The following is a 14,635-nucleotide window of genomic DNA, read 5'->3' as shown; positions in this document are numbered from 1 at the left end:
GTCTCATTTTGACAACACACCAAAAGGAACTTACAAAACGAAAATCCAGCTGGGGAAATAGGTGGAAATATTTATTTTTCTTTATTCTTCTATGGTTTGTGCTTCTCAGTTACTGCTTTCCTGGATGCTTACTCATACAAACGAGGTTATGATCAGCACAAAATGTAAAACTTTTACAGTCATTTTGACCTTTCTTTGAAAGACTTTTTTCTTTTTTTCCAAAATGAAAGAAACATTCTAGAGAAAAAGATATATTTACAAGATAATTCTTATAATGTGTGACAATAACAGTATAAAATTGAGACTCCTATTACATCTCTCATCTATGCTTGAGAATTAGGAAGTAGGCAGTTGAGAGAGTTTAATGGGGAAAATAAGAGTCAAGAATTCTAGGTTTTCTTCCTGGCCCCGTCACTAAGGTAATTAGTGACCTGGTATTTTGGGTCTTCATCTGGAAACAAAGGTATGACTACTGCCCTTCCCAGGGTGTTAAGAAACTAAACTCAAATATAATCAAAGTCCTTGTATGATCACAAAACAGTCCACTTCAAAGAGATTACTGCTTTAAAGACATTTTTTTTCCCCATCTAAGTCAGTGATGTAAAGTCTCCCCTATGAGTAATTCCAGGGATGACCTCCACCTCAGATGTGAATGAGATGAGAAAGCGCCTTACCCAGCCGCAAACTGTGAGGGTGCCATCAGGCTTGGGTTTAGTCCTGCAGCAGCTGCCATGGCAGCAAGACTGGCATTTGCTGGCAACTGTGCAGCTCCTTGAAGGGCAGCAGCTGCTGCTGTTTGCAAACCTGACGCTGTCACCATCACCTGGCTGGTCCCAAGAGGGGAGGACAAAGGAGTGGAGGTGGTCTGTGTTGTGCTGGTCTCACTGGCACTGGATGCCTCGGAGGTGGAGGCTGAGGCAGAAGGGGACGGACTCAGAGAGGGGGACGTGACTGCTGAGGAAGCTGGAGGCGCTGTGGAAATCACGGTTGCTGTGTTGTTGGAGGTGGTGTCTGAAGTGCCTGAAGAGAAACAGATTAGAAGATGACCTTTTGTAAATGGTTTTGGAAGAATGGTGGCTTTACTCAGCCAAACTCTATAATCAATGGAATAATTAACCTACCATGTAGTAAAGTTGTCCTTTAATAACCTAGTTTAGTGCTTTTATGGAAATTAACTACAAAACCAAACATTTTAGAATCACAGCTAGGAACCCTACTTTAAGAGACATGAGCAATGAAAGAAACAGAGAAATTTTCCATTGCCTATTTTCTATTCAAGAAACAAAATAATCATAGAAGCTCTAATTATGGAATACAACTGCTTTGGGGAAGAAAAAGAAAGCAAAAGAAGAAAAACTTCTGTAAAGCTCTTTTCATTCAGAAATCTCCTTAGGGGTCTCCTCAGAAAAATCAAAACAAGGAGAAGAAAAACAGAAAGTTATATACTTTTCTAAGAATTCAGTATCAACAACAACATAGTATAAAAATGACTACATGCCTTCTCTACATTCAAACAACTATTCTGTAATAAAAATTAGCTCTCAAAGTCCACTGTGGTAAAAAAAAAAAACAGCATACAATGATACTATGAATCTCATAAAAGTTAGCATAAAAATTAAGATCTAAGAAATTATTATTTGTAGGCCGGGTGTGGTGGCTCACACCTGTAATCTCAGCACTTTGGGAGGCTGAGGTGGGCGGATCACGAGGTCAAGAGATTGAGACCATCCTGGCCAACATGGTGAAATCCTGTCTCTACTAAAAATACAAAAATTAGCTGGGCATGGTGGCACGTGCCTGTAGTTCCAGCTACTCGGGAGGCTAAGGCAGGAGAATCGCTTGAACCTGGGAGGCAGAGGTTGCAGTGAGCCGAGATTGCGCCACTGCACTGCAGCCTGGAGATAAGAGCAAGACTCCGTCTCAAGAAAAAAAACAAAAAAGAAATTATTTGTGAGGTCTTAGAAAAAAGTGCCTGAATATGCTTTTGGTTTAAGGAGAATGAACATTTGGATATAAATGACTAACTGACATTAAATATATCATTACTAAACACTAAAACATATTCACTGGGATTATTTAATGTTTGATATCAGCGTTGTCTAACAGAAATACAAGACATATGTAATTTAAAAATTTCTAGTAGCCCCACTGAAAATGGTAAGACAAGGCCAGGTGTGGTGGCTCACGCCTGTGATCCCAGTACTTTGGGAGGCCAAGGTGAGTGGATCATTTGAGGTCAGGAGTTCGAAACCAGCCTGGCCAATGTGGTGAAACCCCGTCTCTATTAAAAATAACAAAAACTAGCCAGGCATGGTGGTGGGCGCCTGTAATCCCAGCTACTCAGGAGGCTGAGGCAGGAGAACTGCTTGAGCCCAAGAGGTGCAGATTGCAGTGAGCCGAGATCACGCCATTACACTCCAGCCTGGGTGACGAAGTAAGACTCCATTAAAAAAAAATAATAATAATAATAACATTTTTGGTGACTGAAATCTTTTACCAAGCTTCAGAACATGCTCTTCTTTCATAACAATCTTGTTACAAATTCAGGCAATTTTGTCCTTCCAAAATCTGTTCTAAAACCTTCTGGTCTGTACTAAGAACACCTAGAATTGAACTCTCTTCTCACTTCCACTCTTCAGTTTTTATCACATGTCACAGGGTTGGGAGAGACTCAGACATCATCTGTTTCAGCACTGACTACTTCCTCCACCTCCTATAAAGCTGTGTGAAAGTGGCCGCCAAATGAATGAGGTAAACATAATGTTCTTATTGTTAAATAAAAAGGAAGGCTTTCTTCCTCTGTCTACCCTTCTGAAAAATATAAATGATTTATTTTTATTGCCACTGCCCCTAAATATCATTACATCTTTGTAGATACTATGAATTCTATTTTCGTTCATTACTTCTTTGGTTCTAAATCTCTCAGAACAATCAACCACTGAACACTGGATGCTGTGTAGGGTCCTGTGTTAGGCAGATTCATATACCCTTTTTCACTTTAATCTTCTCTTAAGACATGCCCCCTGTCGTATAGTAAGGTGAACATCTTTTATTTCTCTTCCATGCTAAGCAATTTCAATGTACTTTCAATCTTTTTTTACCAATTTCTCACCTTATCTAACCCGATTTTACCTACGGGTACTACTTCACTTTCAAAGTTCTGAAATTGAAATTGCCTATTCTTGTAAGTCCTAATATCTTGAGCTCAAAAGACTTAAAATAGTTATTTCTTTACTCTCCGGCCACCTTCAAAGCATTCACCAACTGTTTTCTTAAATCCCTTAAGTTTACAAAGAAAATCCCAGTCAAATTTTATCAGTGAATTTAACCTAGGCCAGGAGATGATGACTCCAGAAGCATTCAAAATTGTTCTTGGTGTCTCCAATATAAATGTTATATAAATATGCATTATGGTATAACAACTTAAAATTATCTTTAAATTAATTATCACAGTCAGTGAGTCATGTTTTAATCAATATATGTTATTTCATGACTGTAAATTCTTGGCAACTTGGCAATTTAATTACTTGGGTAACTTTCACTAGTGAACTTATTGTTGCTGAGCCTCAGTGTTCTCAACAGCAAAATAAGATGCCACCACCCACCTCACAGGGGCAGTCGGAAGCTATAGTCAAGGTGTGTATATAGTACGTGGCACTTCCCTGTGCTTCCCGCCCTGTCTTGTTTTTTCTCAAACAGCTTTTATTGAGGTACAACTTATAAACTGGATATCCATATGCAGAAAGAGGAATTTAGATCTTTACCTTACACTGTGCATAAAAATTAACTAAAACAGATCAAAGGCCTAAATATAAGAGCTGAAACTATAAAGTTTCTAGTAAATAAAGTAGGACAAAATCTTTGTGACCTTGAGTTAAACAAAGAGTTCATAGACACAGCACCAAGAGAACGATCCATAAAAGAAAAAAAAAATCAGTGAATTCAACTTCATCAAAAGTAAAATCTTTTGCGCTTCAAAAGCCACAGACTGAGAGAAAACATTTGCAGATCACATATCCAATAAAGGAATTGGAATTGTGTCAGAATGTATAAACAACTCTTACAACTCAATAGTAAGAATATAAACAACTCAGATTTTTAAGTGGACAAATGTTAGTTTACATTTTACCAAGGAAGATATAGGAGTGACTAGTAAGCACATCAAAATTCATCCAGCTTTAAAATTTGATGACTTTTAATCAACTTAGTTATACAACCATCATCACAATCCAGATTATGACATTTCCACTCCCAAAAAAGATCCCTTGTGCCTGTTTGTAATCATGTCACACTCCTACCTAGTTACTTGCTTTTTGTCTCTATAATAGATTTTTGTGGACATTTCACACAAATGGAATCATACAATATGTAGTCTCTTGCATCTGGCTTCTTTTACTTAGCATTCTGTTTTCAAGGTTCATCCACATTGTAGCACAAATCAATACCTCATTAATTTTTATGGCTGAATAATATTCCACTGTGTAGATATAACACATTTTGTTTATTCATTCACCAGTTGATGAGCACTGGTTTGTTTCCAGTTTTTGGATATTATAAATAAGGCTGCTATATGAACACTCATATTAAAGTTTTTGTGTAGAAATGTCTTCATTTCTCTTGGGGAAATTGCTGGGTAGGACGGTAAATTTATGTTTAAAAGAACTGCTAAGGTGTTTTCCGAAGCTGTATCATTCTACATTCCTACAAGCAAAGCATAAAGTTCCAGTTTCTCCACATCCTTCCCAACATTTATCATCTTGGGTCTTTTTGATTATAGCCATTCTAGTGAGTACAAACTATTATCTCACTGTAGTTTTAATCTGCATTTCCCTAAGGAGTAATGCTAACGTCACACATCTCTCCATGTGCTTACTAGTCACTCCTATTATCTTCCTTGGTAAAATGCAAACTAACATTTGTCCACTTAAAAATCTGAGTTGTTTATATTCTTACTATTGAGTTGTAAGAGTTGTTTACACATTCTAGACACAATTTCTTTATTGGATATGTGATCTGCAAATGTTTTCTCTCAGTCTGTGGCTTTTGAAGCGCAAAAGATTTTACTTTTGATAAAGCTGAATTTACTAATTTTTTTTTCTTTTATGGATTGTTCTCTTGGTGCTGTGTCTATGAACTCTTTGCTTAACCCAAGGTCACAAAGATTTTGTCCTACTTTATTTACTAGAAACTTTATAGTTTCAGCTCTTATATTTAGGCCTTTGATCCATTTCAGTTAATTTTTATGCACGGTGTAAGGTAAGGATCTAAATTCCTCTACTCCTCTTTCTGCATATGGATATCCAGTTGTCCTAGAACCATTTGTTGAAGACTATCCTTTCCCTATTGAATTGCCTTGGCACCTCTGTCAAAAATCAATAAAGCATAAATTTAAAGTTTTGCTTCTGGACTCTTAATTTTGTTCCATTTAATCTATTATATCTATATGTACACCAGTAATACACTGCTTTGATTATTGTTGCTTTACAGTAAACTTTGAAATCAGGACATGAAAATGCTCTGATTTCATTCTTTTTCAAAATTGTTTTGGCTATTCTTGGTCCCTTCCAAGAGTTTATCGATTTCTTTAAAACAAAACAAAGAAAAAACCTGTTGGAATTTTTACTATGATTTTGTTGAATCTATAAATCAAGCTGCAAGACTGAGCATGGTGGCTCATGCCTGTAATCCCAGCACTTTGGGAGGCCAAGGTGGGTGAATTGCTTGAGCCCAGGAGTTCGAGACCAGCCTGGGCAATATGGCAAAACCTCGTCTCTACAAAAAATACAAAAATAAGCTGGGCGGGTGGCATGTGGCTATAGTCCTAGCTACTGGGGAGGCTGAAGCGGGAGGATTGCTTGAGCCTGGGAAGTTGAGGTTGCAGTGAACTGTGATTGCGCCACTGTGATAGGGCAATACCCTGTCTCGAGAACAAATAATAATAAAAAACATATATATATATATATAAAATAAAATAAAAAAATATATTTATGCTATAATGTGGATAAACCTTGAAATCAGAGAGAGAGAGATATGCACACATATCTCAAGCTGGAGAAAAACTGTCATGTTAAGAATGCTTAGTCTTCCAAAACATGAATATGGAATATGAAATGTCTCTTTATTTAGACTTCTTTTAACTTCTTTCAGCAAATTGTAGTTTTCATTGTTCAAGTCTTACACTTCATTTGTTAAGTTTATTCCTAAGTATTTTATTCTTTTGATACTGTTACATACAAGTTATTTTCTAAATTTCATTTTTGAACTGTCCATTGATAGTATATACAAATGTAATTGATTTTTTTATATATCAATCTTGTATTCTGCAACAATACTGAATTTATTGATTAGTCCTAGATATCTTTTTTTGGTGAATTCCTTGGTATTTTTATACATATAGAATAATGCAAATAGAAGCAGTTTAACTTCTTCCTTTCCAAATTGTCTTTCGTTTTTTTTCTCCCCCTTACTAGAGGCTATAACCTCCAGGACCATGTTAATCAGAAGTCCACAAGAGCAAACAAACACTCTTACCTAATTCTCAATCTTAGTGAGGGAAGTATTCAGTCTTTTGCCATTAAGTATTCTATTTGCTGGAGAGTTTTAGTAAGTGCTCTTTATCAGGTGAGACAGTTCCTTTGTATTTCAGCTTTCACCACGAATGGGTTTTGGAATTTTACAAATATCTTTTCTGTATCCACTGAGATGATTATGTGGTTTTTGTCCTTTCTTCTACTATTATAATGTGTTACATTAATTGATGTTCAGTTATTGTACTAACCATACATTCCTGGGAGATAAATCCTCCTTGGCCATGATGTATATAATTGTTTGATTTTTTTAGTATGTTGCTGGATTTGACTTGCTAAGATTCTTTTGAGAGTTTTGGTTTATATTTTCCTGAGGAATATCAGTTTGTAATTTTTTTTCTTGTGATATTTATCTAAGCTTGGGTATCTGGGTAATACTGGCCTGATAGGAAAACAGAAGAGGAATGTTATTTCTTCTCTGATGCATGTTTTAATTTTCAAATACATGGGGACTTCCCAAATTTCTTTCTATTGTTAATTTCTAGTTTATCTCAGTTGTCATCAGACAACACACTTTGTATGATTTTAATCCTTTTTAATTTACTGAAACTTGTTTTATGGCTAAAAGTATCCTGGGAGATGGATGTTCCATGTGTACATAAAAAGGATGTGTTTTCTGCTGTTGCTAGACGAAGTGTTCTGCAGATAGCAGTTAGAACAAGTTGGTTGATAGTGCTCAAATCTTGTATATCCTTCACGGCTTTTTTTTCTTCCCCCCAAACAGGGTCTTGCTCTGTTCTCAGGTTGGAGTGCAGTGGTACAATCTCAGCTTACTGCAGCCTCAACTTCCCAGGCTCAAGTGACCCTCCCACCTCAGCCTCCCGAGTAGCTAGGACTATAGGCATGTGCCACCACGCCTGGCTAATTTTGTTCATTTTTTTTTTTTTTTTTTTTTGTAGAGACAAGGTCTTACTATGTTGCCCAGGCAGGTTTTGAACTCCTGGACTCAAGCGATCCTTCCACCTTGGCCTACCAAAGTGCTGGGATTATAGGCATAAGCCACTGCACATGGCCTGAATTTTTTTTTTTTTAACATGGCTCAAATAAATGTCTGCAACTGTTATTGTTGAATTGTCTATTTCTTCTTTGAACTTTATTCCTTTTTGTTTCCTGTATCTTGGGCCTTTGTTGTTAGATGGCTATATAATTATAGTTGCTATATCTTCCTGAGGAATCAAAAATTTTGTCATTATGAAAAATGTTTTGGAAAATGAATTGGGGGCAGGGTATGTTTGGTTGAGATTATTAAGGGCTGTGGAATTTTTACAAGTTTTTGAAACACAATGGAACACTCGTCTTTCTGGAGGAGTATGGCAATGATCACTCTTGCATCTATTTTAGAATGTTTACCAAGGACCTATTATGTGTCAAATGTACCTATGGGAAAATAAGATGACCACATCAATCAAACATGATTTTTCTTAGAAGATAGTATTGAGGATATGGTTTTTCCCTTCATTTCTAAAATCCAATTCCAAATAATAGTAAAGAGATACAAAAGGGAAAAAGAGCTCTGGTGACAGATATCAGAGGTTTTGAGATTTAGACAGATTTACAGAAATGAGAAAAAGGTTCGCTGGATGGTGGAGAAATCAACCATAATCCAGAAGGGCAGAGGAGAAGACTCTGATAGAGGAGGAAATTATTCACTCTGGTGGAGCTTTACAGAGAGTCCCAGCTCAGAGTTATTTGTCAGATACTGAGGTAGATGGAAATAGGGTCAGAGAACAGGGTGATTCAAGGACTATTCACATAATAGCTCTCACAGTGGGTCTTTCCCTCCTTCTACCAGACCTCTCAAATGAACAGAACCAAAGTCACCTACTCTTCAAAGAAAATAAAATCTGACTATGGAATGCTAAGGATTCTAGTGTAGGCACTTGCATGCATGAGTAAAGATACCCCTCATTTTGGAAAAGTATGACAGAAAGCCTCGTTTGCCTGCCTGCTTCCTGTTCATAGGCTGAAATAAAGTTTGGCAGTCCTTTATTCACATTCACAGCTCACCGCAAGCCCTTCCATTCAGGGGAGGGGACTCTTGAGTAACAGAAGCTACACAATGTCAGGAAAAACCCTTACAGGCTACTGATAATAAGTAATGTAATCTTGCATTCATCACTATGAATAAATAATCAAAAATCACCAGACAATGAAAAAAGCCAACAGCACATTACAAATGACACAAAATGAATAAACAGAGTGAATGCCAAAAAATCCCAACTTAAAAAAAAAAGATAAATTATCAGAGTCCAAGAAAGACATTAATTCACATTGAAAATGCTTGCTGAAGGCCAATGAGGGCAAGTTTTTAAAGGCCCCTTCTTTGAAACCTTGTAGTGAAATTTTAGAACAGTATAAGATTTTAAAAAATCCTTAAGGTTTACAGAGAGAAAAAACAAGGAAAAAGAGATTGAAATCAGACTTTTCACCAGCAACACTAGATGCTAAAACACAACAAAATTCAAAGGAAAAATACTTTTGTAACTGGACAAACTCCAAAAAAAACTGTGAAGGCAAAATAAATACTTCTCAGTTATACATATATTTAGAAGTTTTACCTCCCATGTAACCTTTCTAAATAAAATTACTTGAGAACGTGCTCCAGACAAAAAAGAATCAAAGAGGATGACAGGGGATCTGAGAAACATTGGATCTAACTCAGGAAAACAAGGAAAACAATTTAAAATAAGCAATCATAGAAATCCCAAGAAGAAAGTCTTCAGGAAGAAAGCAGATTGCATTAGATAAGTTCTATGATTAAGACATTGGCTGTCTTTAATAAATAACATGATAAAGAAACATGTTACTTTTCTCAACAGAGAAAAAAAGAAGGCAGTATAAAAATATCAGAGGAAAAGAGGCTGTACAAAAAAGTTACAGTCCAAAGAGGAAAAACAAATTAAAAGTGGGCATGGTTTTGAGCAACGGCTGATAAAAGAGTAAGAAAAGAAAATCCACTTGGCACTGACTCTTCTTCTCTTTCAAGGAGCAACAACACAAATTTAGCAGCTTAAATCATCACAGTTTATCATCTCATAGTTTTTGTGGGTCAGGTGTCCAGGCAGAGCCTGAGTACTCTGCTTAGAGTATCACAAGGCTGCAATCAAATACTGTACTGTACAAATACTACTGAAACTGTACATACATGTACATATAAAAAAGATTTAAGGAGAAAATAAAAATGGTACTTGTGATTGTTTTTCCTGTTTGAATTTCCTAATAATGTTTTTAATAATTAAAAAAAAATTCACTCCAGGAAAAATTATCAACATGTCAGAAAAAAATTACAATTAGATCTAAATAAATAGGCTGAGTAAGAGTTCAAGAAAATGTGACTGGTAAGAAGTATCAAAAACTGATGCAAATTTTTAGCTAGTTTTGAGTACTAAAATCTAAAATTACTTTGATTTTCCCCACATTTTAAGAAAACTGCAAAGCTATTTGTTCTTAATGTGTAAACTATTTAAAAAAATTTCTGTAAAAGACAGGTATTTTTAGACCTAAAGCAATATAATTTGTTGGGAAGGTAAGATTCAGCTCATAATTTACCAGGTGACTGTGCAGTCAATTTGGACAATAAGGTCCTCAGAGATGGTTCTTCATGTTCTTGGTGCCTGACACAATGCCAATCAATCACTAACAGTTTGCTTATTAAGTGGAAGTGCTCAATATTATATATATTCTTAACCAAAGTTCTTAAATATATTCTTGAACCAAGGTTATCAAAACTGGAACCTGTAGGTATCCACAAATAGCCTTGGGGTGGGAGGTTGATGAGAGTTGTCATTTGTAAACCTCCTTAAATTTTACTAAAAATTGTGTACATGTCTATTTTGTGTGAGGAAAAGTCTGTAGCTTTCAAATTCTTAAAAATGTCCAACATCCAGAAGAGGTCAAGAAGTACTGTTTAACATAAGCAAAAATTAATGGATGATTGGATACAGAAAAAAATAAACAAAAATGTTTTAATAATGTAGAAATTTAATATAATATAAAGCCATTTATTCAATTTTTACATCATGGGTAGGTCATAGCGCCAAGGAGGCATTGTAAATTTAAAACGTGAGTGAGAAAAATAAAAGTCCCCACCTCTAGGTTAAATCAAGTTTCATTATGAAATATCATTAATCTACCCAATGATTTACTAGCAAATAACCAACCTGGTGAATAATTACAGCATGTCTTATGCACTATGTATCACTAAAAAAACATCTGATGACAGTGCTAAGTGATTTTAAATTTATCTGGAAAATTTGCTATTTAAAAGAGGCCAAAGGAAAAAAAAAAACACATTCATTTTACAGTGAGTATGTCACTAGGCATCAAGAGTTCAAAAAGAATAATCAAATCTTTTGAGAAGTGCAGTCTATTGGGAAAGACATGTGTGTAAAAATAAAATCATTTATAATACAGGTACGTGGAAATGAATAGTCTCCTGGGAAAGCTAAAGAATATTTCCAAGAAAATTGACATACAAGCTGGTATAGTTTTATCAGTAACAGATCAAGAACTGCAGGCTAAGATGGACATTTCCATTGTAGGGACGTTTACAAAGGTATGGATGGAGCCCTCCTGTGTGTTGAGGGTGGGGTAGGCAAAAGACTAGTGGGAGATCAGGTTCAGACCGGAAATAACCTTCATGAACTGACAAACTTGGATGTTTTTCTGAATGCAAAAAGCCACAGCTATTGAAGACTTTTAAGGAAAGGAGTTACTTTAAAGAAAATTGATGTTTATGAGCAACAGCTATCTTTAGTTGGAGCCTTAATTCACAATTTAATGGCAGATTCTTATAATAACCTATCACGGGCCTCCCATGTGCTCAGCAGGTGCATGGCCTGGCAGCTGCTTACCTGTAACTGAAAGATTCGTCACAGCAGCACTGGTCAGAGGGAGGACAGGGCTGACTGTGAGGGTAGTTGCTGCACTGCTAGTCACAAGGCTTGGTGTGGTCGCCACCTTGAGGTCAGAAATGAAAACATGGACAAAGCACTTAAAATCAAAACTTAAAGAGGAAATGATTTTACAGTCATTCTTTGATCTTGGAATTGAGACACCTGACATCCTATGTTGGAAAGCTGCTATTGGAAGATGGTTGTTCACTGATATCACAGATAGCTTTGCCTGGGTTTTAAAAATAAATAATAAAAAGTTTCTAAATTTCAATAGCATTGAGACAGATATACTCTAAGTCGGTAAGAAACATTATACTAATTATCAACTTTACCTAAATAAGAAAACTATTTGACAGGATCAGGGAATCTGGGGTACATGTATTACTTTTACTTTTGACTCTGTGGGGGGGCAGTATTGCCTTAGGTTTGATTTTAATAAAATAAAATTATGAAAATAACATGAAGCAAACTTTTAAAACACTGATTAGTTTTGAAATAACGAAGAATTCTAGTTTTGCAAGAAATATTGTCTTTCTTCTAGTACAAATCTAAAACATAAACATCACCTTTACAAAACAAAACTGTTGTTTAATAATTATCTTTTTCATAACTATCTCATAACTTTATGACTACAGACCCACCATTTAACAACTACAACCTTCACATAAACTAACATGTGCTTTTAATGCTGACCTTAGTTTAAAAAGCCTGCCAGTATGGAATGACATTCAAATAAAATAAAACCAAATTTAAAAAGAACAGAAATGCAAACTCAACAATATTCCCATCTTTTGAATCCTGACAATGTAGAAATCAAATTTATAATCATCCTAAAAACCAAGGGAGTCATACGACCACGGTATGTCTCTTCAGTCTAGGAATAATGCAAACAGCCGAAGTTACTCAATGAGGCTTCACAGGAAAGAATCATATGTTGTTTCAAAGTAAAAGACCTGAGATGATTGTTTTAATACAAGTTCAGAACTGAAGGTTATCTGGTAATTTATTGTCACTTAATCACGTAAGTGTAAGTTTAATAAATTGGGCTTTAGGACTCAACATGGATAAAAAGTAACTAAAGATTTTCTGAGATAACTGGAATCAGCAGCAAATCTACTCCCATGGTTACAGAGTAATCTAATGAACTATACCAGAGAAGAGTATGATGGAAATGCAATGAAAGAACTAAAATTGTTCACTTTAAAAAATAAGATAGGTGGGCTGTGCATGGTGGCTCACATCTGTAATCCCAGCACTTTGGGAGGCTGAGGCAGGTGGATCACCTGAGGTCAGGAGCTCAAGACCAGCGTGGAGAACATGATGAAACCCTGGTCTCAACTAAAAATACAAAAAAATTAGCTGGGTCTGGTGGCGGGCGCCTGTAATCCCAGCTACTTCGGGAGGCTGAGGCAGGGGAATCGCTTGAACCCAGGAGGCAGAGGTTGCAGTGAGCTGAGATTGTGCCATTGCACTCCAGCCTGGGCAACAAGAGTGAAAGTCTGTCTCAAAAAAAAAAAAAAAAGACTGGGAATGGTGGCTCACACCTGTAATCCCAGCACTTTGGGAGGCCAAGGCAGGTGGATCACTTGAGGTCAGGAGTTCAAGACCAGCCTGGCTAACCTGGTGAAACCCTGCTTCTACTAAGAGTACAAAATATTAGCCAGGAATGGTGGTACGCGTCTGTAATCCCAGCTACTGGGAGGCCAAGGCACAAGAATCGCTTGAACCCAGGAGGCAGAGGTTGCAGTAAGCCGAGATCGCACCAATGCACTCCAGCCTGGGTGACGGAGTGAGACTGTCTCAAAAAAATAAAATAAATAAAAAATAAGAAAGACCAATAAGTTCTTGGGTTAATAACAACACAAGATTTCACCCTCCATGCAGGGGCACCTCAAGACTAGTGACCTCAGCAGAGAGAGAGAGCGCAAGAGACAGGGAAAGAGAGAATGAGAATTTCATCACCTTGATAATGTCTAAAATACAAATTTACATGCATTTATTTGATGTATTTATTCATTAAATTACTATTATGAAATAAACTGATTTAACAGATCATTTGTAAAATTGCAAAAATTAGCCCTTGAGCTTGCACCCCCTATTTTTTATTCTTACCAGTGAAGTTGGGCTTGGGAAAATTGCTTTGATAGGTGAGCTGCTGGTCCCACCACTGCTTGGTGGGTTGATTCTTTTTTCTTTCTGGCGGCGGTTACAAAACCAAACACGAATCACCTCTTTTTCCATATTGAGCTGATCAGCAATCATAGTGATCTCTTCCGAGGTAGGCTTTTGATTCTGCAGGGTGAAAAAAGGTAATTCCAAAAGCTATCCTTTGCAATAACTTTTTGAACTACTGGCATAATCATGTCAGGTTAGAAAATGAAGCTGGGATACATATGACCATCCACATTAGGCCACTTTCAACAAAGAGATTGTGTAGATAGAAGTTCTAATGAACATACACCTACTAAACTTACTCATATTAACTTAGAATAAGTTATCCTTGAATATCTATAGTTTTTCATTTTTAAGATCTATTAATTGTGAATGAAATTAACAAAATACCAGTACAACCACATGTATTAATAGGAATTTAACCTTTCTCCATGCTTCATGCTATCTAATTTGGACCTCACTGTAAGAAAGGCAGGTATTTCACAGACGAAGGACCTTCAGCTTAAAGAAATCACATGATTTGCCCAATCACACAGTAAGTGGCAGAGCTGACAAAAATTCCTAATTCAGAGTCCTCCCAATGTGCTCAAGTCTTTTCTGAATTAGAGATGTCAAAATTTTCTTAAAAGCTTTGTTATGATATTATCTGGTACAAAAAAATAATTGCCAAATATCTCTTGCATTAACTTAAGCTCCACAGCCTAACACTCAAGGTCTCTAGTGTTCCAGTCCCAAACTATTATTCCAGGCATACAGACACTACAATTTAACCAACCAATCTACTAGAGTGTCTCCTGATACACCCTATGGTTTCCCTCACTCCAGTGTTTCTCCCCCACTCTGAGAGGGAAACGCTCATGCGTTTCCTCTGCTTAAAGTACTTTCCCCCGACCTTTTCTAGTCTGTGGAATTAATTCCTATGTATCCGATGGTAGCTGCCACCTCTCATACTGAGTGCTCGCATGGATGTGATTCTGGTCT

The 14,635-nt window shown here is 36.5% G+C and overlaps 1 protein-coding gene across 9 annotated transcripts in view; it reads right to left on the bottom strand.

The window, feature by feature from the left end:
- POU2F1 (POU class 2 homeobox 1) overlaps positions 1-14,635 on the bottom strand; it is a 210,888-nt gene that overhangs the window by 14,378 nt on the left and 181,875 nt on the right. For all 9 annotated transcript variants that reach the window (XM_063625101.1, XM_063625108.1, XM_063625107.1 and 6 more), the window contains 3 exons: positions 13,595-13,774; positions 11,441-11,546; positions 675-1,020 (listed from right to left, as the gene is read on the bottom strand). In XM_063625101.1, the coding sequence (XP_063481171.1) occupies positions 675-1,020; positions 11,441-11,546; positions 13,595-13,774 (632 nt within the window). The remainder of the gene's footprint in view (positions 1-674; positions 1,021-11,440; positions 11,547-13,594; positions 13,775-14,635) is intronic.

The sequence above is a fragment of the Symphalangus syndactylus genome, chromosome 12 (assembly GCF_028878055.3).
Source record: "Symphalangus syndactylus isolate Jambi chromosome 12, NHGRI_mSymSyn1-v2.1_pri, whole genome shotgun sequence".
NCBI lineage: Eukaryota > Metazoa > Chordata > Mammalia > Primates > Hylobatidae > Symphalangus > Symphalangus syndactylus.
This window is presented reverse-complemented; position numbering and strand designations above follow the sequence as displayed.